This window comes from Esox lucius, chromosome 25 (genome assembly GCF_011004845.1).
Source record: "Esox lucius isolate fEsoLuc1 chromosome 25, fEsoLuc1.pri, whole genome shotgun sequence".
NCBI classification, from domain to species: domain Eukaryota; kingdom Metazoa; phylum Chordata; class Actinopteri; order Esociformes; family Esocidae; genus Esox; species Esox lucius.
Window position 1 is genome coordinate 12,827,011 of NC_047593.1, and position 17,254 is coordinate 12,844,264.

The following is a 17,254-nucleotide window of genomic DNA, read 5'->3' on the forward strand; positions in this document are numbered from 1 at the left end:
AAACCAAATAATTTGCAGAAACATACATATAATTGATCATGTATTGATTTTACACTGTATTTCTATCCTCTTTAGTCACAACTTCTCACAGTAGTTTAGTTTTTGAGTTTAATCATAGATCTATAATAATTAAATTGATTTCATTGTCAACATAAAATAGTTGTCAAAGTAAATAGTCTACCCTTTGAAAAGTCTATGAATTCCTAACCAGTCTATAAACCTCATCCACATGTAAAGAAATAAATATGGAAAAGGTATTAAAGTAATGAAACAAATTAAGATAAAATAAACACCCACCCCAAAAATGTCATAAAGGTAGGTCTTCTGCTTTGGCAAGCCATTACAGCTGTGTATAACTTTTCATAAGATTCTAACAACTTTGCATTCATAGGCCAACATTAAGCTATTGAGCACAGTAAAGCACAATCAATTTGGTTGTGAATCATTGATCAATAATTATACTAAATCTCCCAAAATCAAGACTGACACTGGATTACTCAGGATTAGTCAATAACTCGGAAAGCCATTTACTAAATATATATATTTAGTGAGACAGTGACACACATTTTCTTTAGCTTTTAATTATGATCAAGGCAATATGAATTATGAATGCAATACAGTAGCCTAGGCTGCATAGAGAGGTAGAACAGATTAACAGCCTTTTGTCTGAAATGGAGCACAATATTAGCCATGCCTGGAACTGATATATGAGACTTTTATAGACAAGAGTCTAATGTTAGCTCCATCAGTCCACTGTCAGGCAACTAAGTTAAAATTGCAGCGGTATCCACAGAAAGACTAAGCCAACATTAACTTGGCTAGCTAATACAACACTGCCATTGATCAAAATCATCTTGATCACATGATTAATGCAACTTTGTTTTCTACTTTATATTTAAAACCACTTAAGCATTGTCAGTGTATTTCATTGCCACAGTGTGATGTAGACAAAACAGTCATTAGCCCCTGTTTAAAATTGGCCATGTACATGGAAGTTGCAGAAGTGCAATCCATGAATTAGAGTAGGCAACAAGCAAATCTCAAACAAATTAGCTGTGTATCCTTTTACTGCATAGTTTTTACTGCATGTAATCCTGTTACAGCATAGTTTGCACACTAGTTAAACAATGGCATCAAAACATCTTCTGAAAATGTCCATATTTTTTTTCATCAACCATATGGATGGAATACAAACATCAGTACACAATACACATACGTGGCAGGGTGTAGGGAAATTTATTGTTTACAGTTCCTAATTGAGCAGAAGTTTCTGGAAACGAGATTATAGTCATAGTGCCTTAGTGGGGAAAGATATTCTACATTTAGTTGTCTCTGCCACTTTGTGAAGATAGTGACACTTGTTCCCCCCCTGAAAGGTTTGCTACATTTATTTAAACCTGTTGTCTTGAAATGTGCGCATCTATTTTATTTGGCTTTGCTGGAGCACGCTATGTGTTTTCATGTTGTTTGACAACATTCAGCAAACCCCTTTGTTTTATTTGCTTACATAAAATGTCAAATTATTAAATCAAATTCTAACCTATTATGTACTCTGTGCATTAATTCCGTTAACTGTGAAATTCTACTTTTTAAAATTACAATGAATTTAATTCATTGGAAACAGTAACTTTCCAATTCCATATACTTCATTCAATTATAATTAAATAGGAATTTAAATTACAACCTTGTTTACAATGCTTTGCATAGGCGCCGATACCGTGGGTGCTCCGGGGCTCGAGCACCCACGGAAAATAGCGAGCACCCACGGAAAATAGCGAGCACCCACGAAAATACCGAGCACGAGCCCCCACGTGTGCCAGACCGCCAGTCCGCCAGTAGGCTACATTCATTTAAAATTAAACTTGCCGTTGGTGATATGTAAAGCGTCTGTCACACTGTGACAGCAACAAAACCAGTCGCCTGCTCCGGGTGCTCCCTATCCACCAATCACAGCGTTTCTCAGATGAAAAAATGCCACTCTCAAAAACTCGTAGCAGAAATTAGGGAGAAACTCCCAGAAACTATATGTGTCGTTTTTTTTAATCGATATTTAGATAATTTCCCACGAACTGATCGCGGTTAGGCCTACGTGTCAGTTAAACTTTTCATCTCCAATCCTGTATTTGTGATAAGTGGTACATTTTGAAAGATCTAATTTACGGCTTTATTAATAAGTAAATGAATAGGTGTGCGTAGTGCGTTTATATATGTATATATAGGTGTATATATAGGTATATATAGGTGTGTATATATAGGTATGTGTATATATATATATAGGTATGTGTATATATATATATATATATAAATAAATGGCGTGCGCCTATGAGCACACACGGAGGAAAACATAAATCGGCGCCTAAGATGCTGTGTAAAATTGAAATAAAAACTGAATGCAATAATGTGCAAATCCTTTAAACCCCTATATTTAATAGAAAATATTACAAAGACAACATATTAAATCTGGAGATCCATCTGCGTATCTCTGTGCCGCAAGTGACTGGGCCAAAAACAAATATTGGATAACCGCGATCTTCGCCCCTCAGATGGCACTGGTTGAAAAGGAAGGTTTTCAACCAGTGGGGTTAAATCAGGAACAGAAGGGTTAAAATTAAGAGACCACTGCAAATTGAACGCTTCTGTTCCTCACTCAAAACTTTCCTTTTCAACTTTTTTGGAAAGGAAAAAAAGGTGCAGTGGTCTCTAATTTTTTTCCAGAGCTGTATATAGGGGTGAATGTTCATTGCATTCTGTTTTTATGAGCATTTTACGCAGCATCCAAACTTTTTTTAACCATCATATTGTCCACTTATTGCGATACTGTGATTGTAGATATCACCCAGCCCTATTACTGCTGTAGTGTGTATAGAAAGTCACTACCTCACAACTCAAAAAACACATTAAACCAGATAAACCAGACATTTAACCAGAGCAGTGGCTGAAGGATAAGAAGTTGAATGTTCACTTGTATATTTTGTGTACATAAAGGAACCCAGCAAACATGTCTCATATGGATCCATTAACTGTATCTTGTTAAGGTATGCTGCTGTGTGTCTAATACATCTATTTGGTCTAGAATTATATAGGTCTCATAGAATCATCATGGTGAATTACAAAGTGGAACTGCATACTGGGAATATGCTGCATGCCGGCACCTATAACAGTATCTACATTCAACTGTCTGGTACCAAGGGAGAAAGTGACTGGACCTACATCAAAGAAACTGCATGCCAAGACTCTGTAAGTTATGTTATCAATCAATAGAAAGTATCACTGGGGAAAGGGGACATCTAGGAGTCATCAGGCTAAGTAGTCCTGAGACCTGTGACCGGGACCTCTAGGTGTGGGCTCAACTTGCAAGGTGGCATCGAGAGGGTTTTGTTTATAGGGATGATTTAAACATTTAAATCTCTTTATCTCTCTATAGGTGATTGAACATCAAGTGGCCTGTCCCTCTTCCCTGGGCCTTCTGGAGTTTGTTGCAATAGAAACAAAGCCGTATGCCCTGCTTGCCTACATCAACGATGACTGGTTCTGCTCTAAAGTAGTGGTGACCACCCCAGAGGGAAGCACCAGACACTTCCCCTGTTACAATTGGCTCTCAGGCTCAGAGAGACTGGTATATAGAGAGGCCTCTGGTCAGTATGATGGTATACGGTTATATGTGTAGGTTTAAGGCTGATATTGTGACATCCATGTCAGCTGGCAGAATGTAATTTGTAGTTTTTGGTGAGATGTCTCATAGGGACCTTATTCATGGGGTAATGATAATAACACTGTTGCCCTCTTAACAGTTTGACTAATCCAAAAAAAGAGCTAAACTTATTGGGACTTTTGTTTATAAGGTAAGCTGATTTTCAATGACACCTGCCCAAGAGCCCTAAAGGAGAGAGAAGAGGAGCTCAAGATCCGTCATCAAGCATACCAGTGAGGGACCAATTCCTTAATTCTAGAAAAACACTTATTTACCAGATACAACAAGTCTAAACCACATCCAATGTTTTCAGAATTACAGTCAGAGTACATCATTTAGTAAATATAGTAAATCACCGAAGCTACCAGTTTGCAGTGTCATTTAGTGAACAGATTGTCTTGATTCACGGTACAACATCAATTCCTTTCAGGTGGAGTATCTATGCAGACGGCCTGCCTAACATAATTAAAGCTGACAGTGTTTCTGATCTCCCCGATGAGGTCCGCTTCTCTTTCACCAAGGATTCTGAGTTCAAGTTCACCTTCCTCAATGCGTAAGTAAAAGCACAAACTGTCAACCATTTGTATGCTTGGTGTTCTGGAAGAAATCCTACACTGACTCCGAGTACAACATTATACAGTGATGCTTGAAGGTATGTGAAACCCTTGTGCAATTGTGTTCACCATGAGATCTATATTTAATCAGGCTATAGAAATCATGGGCAATGTATGCTCAACCCCCATAATGATTTGCCGACTAAACACCGGGCTACCTACGTGCATCCAGGATGGACAGAAATATGTGATTGTCAGAATGTCGTCAGGTGGGACTGTGAGGGGGGTGGGCGAGGCTGCGTCAGGGGGGGGCTGCAGCACTCACAGAACCCCTACTAGCCACGGCTATGGAATCAGGTGGGTAAATAATTGGGTACCAAATTAACCAATCAAAGGAGGGACCTGTAGAAAAGAAACCTGGTCAATTTGGTGTAAGCTATACCGGTGAATGCAAAACACACCATGCCAAGAAGAAAGGACATCTCAGAGCATATCAGGATGGGAAAGGCTATAAATCTCAAGAAGATTTGAGCTCCATCAGTCCACTGTCAGGCAAATCATTTACAAATGGAGAGCATTTAACACGAAAGCAACTCGCCGTAGAAGTGTACGTCTATCCAAAATATCCCAACGAGCCAACAGAAATATAATAAATCTGGTAAATGCCAACCCAAACATAACTGAAGTTTGCAGCAGCCCTTCTGCATCTCAAGTTATTGTTTCAACAATAACAAGAACACTGAATCGAAATGGCATTCATGGGGGAGTTGATAGAAAGAACCCTCTGATGTCAGAAAAGAACCAAACAGTCTGCCTAACTTTGCCAGACACCACCAGGACAAACCTGAAGGTTACTAGAAATCCATTCTCTGTACAGATTAGTCCAATATTGACATTTTTGGCCACAATGGAAACCGCTGTGTCTGGCAAAAAACAACACTGCCTACCACCAAAATAACCTAATCCCAAAAGTCAATGCATGGTGGTGGAAGTGTCAAGACCTGGGGCTGCTTTTCCTCCTCTGCTGTCACAAGCTATTGAATGATGGGGTTCACATTTTTGAACACCGAGTTTTTGTGGATTATTTGGAATGTCTTAATTACAAATTGCGGATAAAATTATATGATAAGGATTAAATGACTTTCTTTTAAAAAAAATGTAATAGTTTGAGTACAACATTAAGACTATAAGCATAACAGTGAAAATGTAATATTCTGAGAAAGAATAATCCCGTGTGTGAGTTATACAAATCGATTTACTGTATGTTCACAATTAAGAAGCAACATCATAAAATGAATGAGACCAATCATGTACATTGACAAATCCCCAACATACCTGTAACATGTCCTTTACAGTCATGCTATTATCCTGTTTCAGAGTATGGGGATATTGTCAGGAGTGGAGAATGTGGCCAGGGTGGTGGGCACCTTTAGAATATGGAGGAATATATGATGACAATAATGATATCCTCGGCATGGTCTGCCATTTACCTTTCTAATGCTAAACTACATGTCCTCCTCTATCCTGGAAGAATGGTGGAGCTGAATCTACAAGGATTATCCACAAACAAGGAACAATGGAAAAACCTAGAAGAACTTAGTCATATATTCAATTGCCGTAAGACAAAAGTCTATGGTAAGGACAACTCAGGTGGTATGCATTAGCAACTCAATAATTTATCCCAAAGTTAAATTTGACAAATGTTCATTTTGTATCACTCTAGAATACATTGAAAAGAACTGGAAAAAGGATGAGTTTTTCGGGTACCAGTTTTTGAACGGCATGAACCCAATGATGATCAATTGCTGTACCAAGCTCCCAGATAACTTCCCTGTTACAGAAGACATGGTGAAGGCTTCCCTTTCAGAAAAAAGCCTGGAGGAAGAGATGCAGGTTGGTACCAACTAAATTGGTTGCCGCTCACAGTTTAGTTATTGTATTGTACTTCTTACCAAGTTGTATGTAATGTTGTAAATTGTGTTAGTACCAGTATCTTTGGCATGGCCATGATTTGATCTTGATCTTCTACAACTCCACTTAATGCCCTTACCTAAAAGGATGGAAACATCTTCTTGGTTGACTACAAACACCTTCAAGGAGTGACGGCAAATGTGATCAACGGGAAACAACACTACTTGGCTGCTCCGCTGTGCTTGCTTTACATGACCCCGGAGGAGAAGCTCATGCCCATTGCAATCCAGGTGCATTTCACATAAGAGGGAAATATAGACATACAATGCCCACATTTTTTGTTTTCATAAAATCTAACACACAAAAACTGATTTCATGAACAATATACACAAAACTATTTTTGCAACAACAAAACTGGCTACACTCCTGTTTTTAAACTTGGTTTCATATTAGGACAAGCAGGACACTACAAGAAAATTACATCAACTTCAGACTATTCATTTTCTATAAAATGTATCTATATGTACATGGCATTCATAAACTTTTCCCCCCTTTTTGTAGTACTGAGAGACAACAGTTGATGTAGGACTGGGTCTTTCAGTTCGTGCCACCAGCGAATGATTTGGTGGCACAACCCAAAATAAAAATATTATTTAATAATTAGAGTAGTACAAATATTTAGCATGTTAGCACATTCCTACATAAAAATGAATGGAGTGATTTCATTACAACTATAATTAGGCTACTAGCATTGAGAGTCTTTTTTTTTTGTTAAGAATGCAATTGTCCCTACACCTAAAGCTCTTCGTTTTACCAATATTTTACCAGTTACTGTATGCCAAAAACACATACATTTTAGTAAATACCTTGGGCTTTTCCATGCTAAAGTATTACTCTGCCAATGATGACTAGTTGTGGGAAGTTCAACTCTTTACTGAATCAGATCTTTGAGTCGTTCAGTGAGAAGCACAAATCTTTTGACCAATTTCCTACTTTTGAGTCAGTAACGCCCAGAGACATCGCTGAGATGCTTTATACTTGTGTGTAGTTTAAATGACGTATGTTTATAACTACCAAACATACCAAAAAATACTGTTTTTAATGTCTTTCATATGAATGTAGGTCTAGTTGCAGCTTTGACACGATTAAATGTTTTTTTTTTGTTTGACAGCTGCAAGGGGGATGAGGACTTTATATCAATTAGCATCTGACCTCTTAATGAACCATTACAGGCAACACATTAACTTCCATACAACCTCTTTAAAATATGACTAATTAATGAAGCAAACTATGTATTGTTTTCTTTTTACAGCTGAAGCAAGAGCCTTCTGAGGAAAACCCGATCTTCCTTCCCACCGACTCGGAGTACGATTGGCTCCTGGCCAAGACCTTTGTGAGGAACGCCGACTTCTCTGAACATGAGCTCAACTCACACCTGCTCAGGACTCACCTGCTGGCTGAGGTGTTTGCTGTGTCCACGCTACGTAACCTGCCAATGGTGCATCCTATCTACAAGGTACATGGCAGCTGTGCAATTACACCATGAGATTGGATTAGTAAAATATCAGTTATACTTTCCCTATCAACTCAATATGTTAATAATTATTATTTATGAGAAAAATTGTGAAAAAATAGTTTTACTCAATATTGCATACACAAGTAATTAGTACAGTACACTAGACTTGTGGGTATTTCATGTCAAATTGTTCCATATTTCTCCATAGCTCCTGATCTCTCACTTCCGCTACACTCTGCAGATCAACATTATGGCAAGAGAGAGTCTCATATCAAAGACTGGGGCGATCACACTGGTACATTCTATTCTATTCTCATGATCTAGTACACTACCCATTGTAATGGGGTGTAACTTTGGTAGTGGAAACTTGAATATCTGTTAACACTAGCAGTGAATTAACCACTTAATTATATAACCCTTCTCAACAAAAAAAAAGTATTCAACAAAAATATTAAACTGATTATTTCAGATAAAATAACAATATAGGTAAATGACAAAAACAAATAACCAAATTGAGAAAGGGAACTCTTCAACCTGTCTTGAAGAATGCTAGTATTGGAGGTCCGGGGATGTTAGAGTTCCTGAAGAAAGCAGTGGCCGAGTTGACTTACAGCTCCCTCTGCATACCGGAGGACATCACTGCACGAGGAATGGACGACATCCCCAACTTCTACTACAGGGACGATGGACTCAAGTTGTGGGACATCATCCACAGGTAGTTTGTTTACAAGTCCATATATTTTCAAATGAGAAAGACACCAGATCTGTGCAAGATCATCATATAACTCTATTATTTAGCAACATGAATCAGATTTTGCAATACATGGCCTTGCAGTAACAACTGTGTTAATGTCCAGCATGAAGTGGCACAGACAATAAATGTGCTACTTTGCACCACAACATTGTCATAAATGATCAGTGGCAAAAATGGTCTGCTATTCAATCATATTTACTTAATGCCTGAGGTTGTCCTGTGGTTTTGTACAGGTTTGTTCAGAGTGTGATTGGTCGCTACTATACCAGCGACTCAGATGTCCAGAAGGATAGTGAACTGCAGAATTGGATAAAAGATATCTTCTTCAATGGGTTTCTGTCCAACGCCAGCACAGGTTATACTTCTATCAATCTTCACCTTTAATTTATAATTTCAAATGGAATTTACTTGTAATGTGTGTATAGAACTTTTTTATGAAAAATAAGTTGGCCTTTGATGCATTGCAAAAACACATACTGTGCACATTGCTTAACACATAATGAATAATTGCATTCCTGCAAGCTTACTGAGGTTGTGCAATGAATAAACATGATCTCAAATCAGTTAACCCCAAAATGGCTTGGTATGGATTAGCTTTGAAAGCTTACCTACTCTACCGTAGTTGTTGAAAAAAAAAAAAAAAAAAGAAACCAGCCTAGTTCAGCCAGCCCACGATTAATGTTGTTGCCCTAGCTGTATTCTATCTGCGGTGTCCAATGTGACAGCATTTGTCTTTAACTGCTATGTTATGGTACTTGTCAAAACGCTCAAAATGGTGCTTGTCGGTGCAGTTCATCCATTGCAATATAACTATAAACAGTTTTACTTTAGACTGTAATGCAGCTACTGAAGCTCTAGCCCATCCTGAATAAATCCTAATCCCTACTTAGTTTGGCCCGTGGCAAGGATCGAACCCCGATCGACTATGTGGCAGTCTGCGTCTCTAACCGCTACGCTGTTTAACAATGGGTAGTCACACAGTCACTCACGATACATTCGCTCTTCTTGGTCGGTTCTGCTTACGCATTCCGGGAAAAATAAGACACCTTTTCCAAATGTTGACACTATATCGCTGCATCTTAAAAGTATCATATAAAATGTGGATTGTTGATTTCATAATTTCTCATTATGAATGTCCATTGCTCAATTGTTTTATGTTTTTCCATTTGCTGAATTTCAATTCAGTGACTGAATGAAGTGACTTGTCTTCTCTGTGCAGGAATCCCAAACTCTTTCAGTTTAGTGACAGAGCTGGTCAAGTTTCTCACCATGGTGATCTTCACAGTGTCTGTCCAACATGCTGCTGTTAACAACGGGCAGGTAATTAAACATTTTAAAAAATGACTGTAGGTAACTTATTAATATGGACCTCCGATTGCTGCATTATTACAGATGTCTTTGTGCCTTTTGTCTTTTTGTTGCCTTTTACTCTGATCAAACACTACATCCCACAACAGCCTAATGCATTGCAATACATGAATGCCTTATCCTGGCTGATTTGCTAGTATAAAGTTAGTCTAATGAAGGCAATTTCGATAGTCCATACAGTTTTGAATATGGTAGGTAAGACAGAGGAAAACTCAATTGCACAATTAACAGCTTTTATTAACTTGCAAGGAGAGAGGAATCACAGCTTACAGAATAAACCATGAGACTCTAAGGTCAGTTGGAAATACATTCAATACTTATACAAGAATGGGTGAGGCTAATAATCTGCCTGGTCTGTCATGCTCCTAATCCCTCCTTGCCCGCTGTTGTGTGTTGAGTACCCTAAAACCCATTGAGCCGCGTTTACCCCATTCTGACAAAAGGTTTACGTATACCTCAACACCTCATTCTTCATTTTCCACATTTGCAACACATCCAACATTCTTCCTTTTGTTATTCAGAGGGGATCAGTAACATTTCAGGAACTCAATACTTAAACCAGTAAATCCTCTATACATTGGCAGAATCCAAATAAATACACTAGTTCAAGAAATAATATGACTAAAATAGACTAGAATAAAGACTAGAATAAAGAACAGTAGGTCTCTAGCACAAACACACACAGAGCACAAACAGAACTGATGAAGTCACTGTCTCACAAGAAAGACACAGGTAAGGGGTTTGATATATTTCACCACTGTCATTCCAGTTTGATTTTGGAGGCTGGATGCCCAACTTCCCCATTGCGCTGCAGCTACCTCCTCCTACCACTAAGGGGCAGTGTACAGAGAAGACCATGCTGCAGACTTTCCCAGACATCAATACCACCGCTAAAGGCACTGCTACAGTGTATCTGTTGAGCAAGCCGTCCTCTGACATTGTGAGTATATAAGAGAAAAGTATAGTGATGGTTAGAAGACCTCAGGGGTTAGAAGACCTCAGGGGTTAGAAGACAATTTATTTGCTTTGAACGACTTACATGTTCTGCATCTGACTCCTAAAGGAAGTAAATGTTGTGAATAGCAGACAACACAAAGCTAAAACATATATTCAAAATCTTGTCAGGGCTGCTGAGGCACCGCTACTTCCCACGACTATGATAGAGAGGGTGTAATGGTTGTGACCAATAGAAGTGAGCCTCCGGTCCTAATCAAAAAACCCTGAAAAATTTTGCTTTCTATACAAATGGCCACTCCAACAACATAAGAACATTAACTAGTGAGACCAAGATGAGCTGAATTCTAATGAGAAACATGTTTATTTTCAGCTTGTAGTTCGCTGTTAAAACTGAACATGCAATTCTGCAGCCGCTGCTAATTCATCATTATATTCCAAATCCTCATGTGGAAACTGGCATTCCAGTGCATTTTATTTACAATAATATCAATGTTGCTAGCTAGTAATCTGGTAATCTTGAAAGCCAGCTAACCAGATGGCATATCTTTATGCTCAGAGGTGGCAGAGATATTGGGCGGGGTAGTGAGTTACGTGTCCAGTTGATTTAGGAGCCTTAATTTGGAACTTTAAATGAGAGGTGAAGTTTTGTCAGGAAATGACCCTGCCTAAAATTATTTCAGTCCTGCTTTAGCTCAGGTTCCATATGGCTGCAGACAAGTGGTGCAATATATAGGAAATAGTGTACCTCATATTTCCTTCTCTCCTGACTTCCTCAGGTCCTTCTTGGAGACTACAAAGAGGAGCACTTCTTTGAGAAGCTCCCAATACAGAAGATCAAAGACTTCAAGCAAGAGCTGGAGGTTTTCAGCGCTGAAATTAAAGTCCGGAATCAACGTCTTGAACTGCCCTACACCTACCTGGAGCCTCAGAATATAGAGACCAGTGTAGCCCTCTAAAACGAATCAAGTGCTACAGAAGCAAAACCGTTTAAAGTGGTTTTGATCGGAATGGTTTCATTGGAAGCTGATGACAGTTGAAAAGAAAAAAAGAAACACTTAGATGTTCATTCGTCTCTTACAAATGAGCACTGGCATAGATTATATACAAATGTAATCATATGAGTTCTTTACCAACCCACTCTCTGTTCTCTCCCCACACTTTTCCCTAAACTAAAGTATCTCCATTCTTTACTCACCCACTTCCTTTCCAGAATGGATAGTTCAATAACGACACGGGTGTCATGACCTGATGTTATCCTAATACAACCTCTGGGACATGCGTACAAAATTGTTTGGGCTTTAATGGACTCTGTATGCTGTGGTTTCACTGAACAATGGAACCTAATGTTGTTATGTTGCTGCAGTATAAAGACGCCTTTTGGTACAGTTTAAACATGCTAGTGTAATAAAACCTTTTTTCTAAGATCATATTCAGTGTGGACAATTGGTATTGTATTACAATTACTATCTCTCTTCACATTTTAACATGTCTTTTGTGCGGTTAAACAGGCTTGACAACACCAGTGCCATATTCATTATTATACTAACCATGAAATTACATGGAATTTAATAACCCTCTGAGTACTACGCTTTAAATTCTTGGGTGTCACTACTTTTATATTTGGGCTTTTAAACAATATGTAATGTAAATCGATCATTGTGTATTTGGCATCAAATTATTCCAAAGTACCTCAGCTAATAGAAGCATGCATGCTAATGTTCTTATAAGGTAGTGTTTTAGGGAAATTGCACAATAAAGTACATAATATCATAGGCAAAATCAGATTTTTTCTATATATCATTGAATTCTGACCATAACACACCCATACGGAGTGATACTCCCAATACAAATGTTCTGTGCAAACACAATGCACATTTGTTTAAGAAAAGGCTTCACAATGAACGTGAACAGAAAAATGAAATGATTTGCCTTTTGTCCAACACATTTTTGACACAATTTTTCATTGAAATCAGCCCAAAAACCCTTGTGGAACTGTTCTGCCATTACACCAACACGTTTCAAACCCTTTTTCTTGCACAAAAATGCATTGTATCACAATAATGTGAACAGAACAATGAAATTAGTCACATTTTGTGCAAGCAGTCCAAAATGTTTATGACAGCCATAATTATGTCACTATTTATCCTTGAAATCAGACCACAAACAGCCTTGTGGAACTGTTCTGCCATTCCAAAAACACTTTTCAAACCCTTTTTCTTACACAAATATGCATTGTATCACAATAAAAGTGAACAGAACAATTAAATAATTATTATTTCTATTTATGATTGAATTCAGACCACATTCCAAAAAATTCTCCCATTCCAAATACGTAAACCAGATAATATCTATAATGATTACATTTGTTTTACATTATTTCATGATAAATAGGTTATTATCGATGTTACTTACCAGACTGTTCTTGCGTTAGCATTAGCCTGTTGTTAGCATTCGTCCTTTGTTGTCCGGTAACTCAGCTATTCAGCGTTTGATAACCGTAAGGGACTATGGCTACATTAAGTAAAAGCGTTTTTACGTTTTGCCATTTTATACTAATAATACTTATAAAACTGTTGAAAACACATATCCTTTCTTTGTCTTTTCGACAAGTTAGCGTTACGCAAGGACACAATGCTAAAACGTTCGCTAATGCCAAGTTAGCATGCTAACTAAGCTGACATAATGCTACAACCTCTTCTACAGTCAGATTGAGCAAATGAAGAAAACGAAACTCATGTCCCACCCAGCAACCTTATGATTTGATCAAATAAACAACAGATACCTTCCCCTGATTGGGTAAAATAAACTATTCTGCATAGCAACAGCCGCCCATTGGATGCTGTCACCCAACAGCCCATCCATTGGTCAGGTGCTCAAGGGTTTAGTTGCATTTGGACAGGATGACAACAAGGAAATGTGCCATGTGAACACAAAGCGCATCTGCGTTTTCATCGGAATCTCATGGAAACAACAAAGAAAATAAAATCTCTCTATCCCAAACCGTTTTGAAAATATGTAATACTATGTTATTGTTATGCAAATACGCCACAGGCGTGGGCGCTACCGCCTAGTCCGTCCTCAGGGGATGATTAGGCATGTAGGCTCATAATCAAATACATTAATAACATATGGTGTTTGTAGCCTAGGTCTATTTTGTCATCCATTATTTTCATTACCTCGTAGTTTGGCATAAACACAACCAGTCATGCGGTTTCACCTGACTGCAACCAATCACTTCAATCCTGTTGGCTATCCCTGCAGATTTGTTCTCCCAAAATAATCCCAGCATCCAAAAAGTGGACTGTGCCCTTTCCAAATGTCATTAGGAATATAAGACCTGAAGCCTGAAATTATTAATCAAACCATAATGCATTTTGCAGGATATCTTCCACTTTTGGTAAATTCACTAATTGGTTATGTATCTGACATTAATGTAGAAAGTTGCCTTTAATTCCAAGAATTTCATTTAATGTGATGGACGTGTCTTTTAACATTGTGGTCTACCCTTTATCAAACTGTACCTGCATACCCTGACCCCTGTTCATGGAAAAAGGAAATGGTGTTACAACAGCCTATAAGACAGTACACTACCAACGACAAGCCTACTGAGTGAATGGTAACCCTAAACATTTATTATGGAGCAGCTTTGGCCACAGACATTTTATAACATTTTAATTAAATTCAGACCAATTTGCTTAAGAATTAAAAAATGTATGGTATAAATGGTCATATGCAATACACAACTACACAAAATACATACAAGAAGGTCACTATTGAGCGTTGGAAAAAATGACAATAATCATAATGAAATTAATAAATGGCAAGTTTTAGCGGTCATCTTTCCACTTACATACATATTTACAGAGTATGTGTGTATGTGTACCTGTCGGTAAGTGTTTGCACATTAGTTTATTTGTGCCTAGTCAAGCAAAGTCTGAGTAGGTAGTCAGGGGTTTATTAGTTTCATTACTTGATAGAAACTCTATATATAATGGAACAAGAAACCAGAGAAGCCTAGTTCAGCCGGCCCGCAATAAAAAGCATTGATCATTGTTGCCCTTCCGGGTTAGAATATTTGAGAATAGAGCCAATGTCACAAGAAAAAAATAAATTGTGACAACATTTTATGACAGGCTCTTAAAAAGGATATTAAGTTTGAATATTTCTTCATACAGTGGGGAGAACAAGTATTTGATACACTGCCGATTTTACAGGTTTTGCCACTTCTAAAGCATGTAGAAGTCTGTAATTTTTATCATAGGTACTCTTCAACTGTGAGTGATGGAATCTTAAACAAAAATCCAGAAAATCACATTGTATGATTTTTAAGTAATTAATTTGCATTTTATTGCATGAAATAAGTATTTGATCAATAGAAACATCAGAAAAGCAGAACTTAATATTTGGTACAAAAACCTTTGTTTGCAATTACAGAGATCATATGTTTCCTGTAGTTCTTGACCAGGTTTGTACACACTGCAGCAGGGATTTTGGCCCACTCCTCCATACAGACCTTCTCCAGATCCTTTAGTTTTCGGGGCAGTTGCTGGGCAATACGGACTTTCAGTTCCCTCCAAAATATTTTCTATTGTGTTCAGGTCTGGAGACTGGCTAGGCCACTCCAGGACCTTGAGATGCTTCTTTCAGAGCCACTCCTTAGTTGCCCTGGCTGTGTGTTTCGGGTCGTTGTCATGCTGGAAGACCCAGCCACGACCCATCTTCAATGCTCTTACTGAGGGAAGGAGGTTGTTGGCCAAGATCTCGCGATACATGGCCCCATCCATCCTCCCCTCAATACGGTGCAGTTGTCCTGTCCCCCTTGCAGAAAAGCATCCCCAAAGAATGATGTTTCCACCTCCATGCTTCACGGTTGGGATGGTGTTCTTGGGGTTGTACTCATCCTTCTTCTTCCTCCAAACATGGCGAGTGGAGTTTGACCAAAAAGCTCTATTTTTGTCTCATCAGACCACATGACCTTCTCCCATTCCTCCTCTGGATCATCCAGATGGTCATTGGCAAACTTCAGATGGGCCTGGACATGCGCTGGCTTGACAGGGGGACCTTGCGTGTGCTGCAGGATTTTAATCCATGACGGCGTAGTGTGTTACTAATGGTTTTCTTTGAGACTGTGGTCCCAGCTCTCTTCAGGTCATTGACCAGGTCCTGCCGTGTAGTTCTGGGCTGATCCCTCACCTTCCTCATGATCATTGATGCCCCACGAGGTGAGATCTTGCATGGAGCCCCAGACCAAGGGGGATTGACCATCATCTTGAACTTCTTCCATCTTCTAATAATTGCGCCAACAGTTGTTGCCTTCTCACCAAGCTGCTTGCCTATTGTCCTGTAGCGCATCCCAGCCTTGTGCAGGTCTACAATTGTATCCCTGATGTCCGCTGCTCTTGACCGTTGTGGAGAGGTTGGAGTCAGTTTGATTGAGTGTGGACAGGTGTCTTTTATACAGGTAACAAGTTCAAACAGGTGCAGTTAATACAGGTAATGACAATTGTGACCAAGCATAAAACACTTTTTCACCTACTTTTCCATTGATTATTTCCAAGGTTGACTAGTAACTCATGATTTGGATGTTAAAACAAGGACATTTCTAAGTTACCCCCATTTCTAAATTACTGTAGTGTATATAATGTATTCCTAGATTTCTATTATTTCACATATTTCACATATATTTCACATATCCTTCTAACATAATGTTTGAGTGAAAAAAAATATTATAGACCCTATAAAATCAACATATTATTTGTTTTTGCTTCTTCACTTTTTAAATTTCCTTTTTTTTCTCCTTAATTTCTTTCTTGACACTTTCGAGGAAGTCCTGCCTATCAGATACCCAGAACCTATCTCTTTTCACATTCCATACAGAAACACAGATTAAAGTCAAATGGTGCATGAGCCCCTCCCATTTAATAGGTATGGGATACCTGTGTCATTTCCCCACACACAAACTGACTGTCCCCTATCAACCTGTACTTGAACCATCATTATTTATGTGTTCTATGCTGTTATGTGGTCTAAATAGCCCACACTTTTTATGAGGCCACAGAAAAGTTTATTAATTAATGAATCCATTTGAAATCATACCCCAAGATTGTTTGTACTTCAAATAGAAATCACGCCTTAGTTTAGTATTAAATTCAAGTGAACATTCAATCACCAGAGATGTGCTGTGTCTGATGGGGTCAATGAGTATCACACTTCAGGGAAAGGTGAAACCAGTAAAATTGCATTAAAGCAGGGAAAATATGCTAAAACTGAATTTTTATACTTAAATCATACAATGTGATTTTCTTTTGTTTTAGATTCCGTCACTCACAGTTGAAGAGTACCTATGATAAAAATAACAGACCTCTACATGCTGTGTAAGTGGGAAAATCAGCAAAATCAGCAGTGTATCAAATACTTGTTCTCCCCACTGTAGGTAATCCTTTTAATATTGTGTTTTATCACACACAAATACATTTAACAAAAGGTTTAAGCTTAAACAAATC

General features: G+C 38.3%; 1 protein-coding gene across 1 annotated transcript; it reads left to right on the forward strand.

Moving 5' to 3' along the window:
* The first annotated feature begins 3,135 nt into the window (after nt 1-3,135).
* LOC117594091 (hydroperoxide isomerase ALOXE3-like) lies at nt 3,136-12,172 on the forward strand. The gene is made up of 14 exons (XM_034290913.1): nt 3,136-3,237; nt 3,425-3,635; nt 3,843-3,924; nt 4,122-4,244; nt 5,777-5,880; nt 5,969-6,138; nt 6,303-6,446; nt 7,469-7,672; nt 7,881-7,967; nt 8,218-8,387; nt 8,660-8,781; nt 9,646-9,746; nt 10,564-10,734; nt 11,528-12,172. Exons 1-14 carry the CDS (start codon nt 3,136-3,138, stop codon nt 11,705-11,707), a joined length of 1,971 nt encoding a protein of 656 aa, XP_034146804.1. The 3' UTR covers nt 11,708-12,172.
* Nucleotides 12,173-17,254: the final 5,082 nt, after the last annotated feature.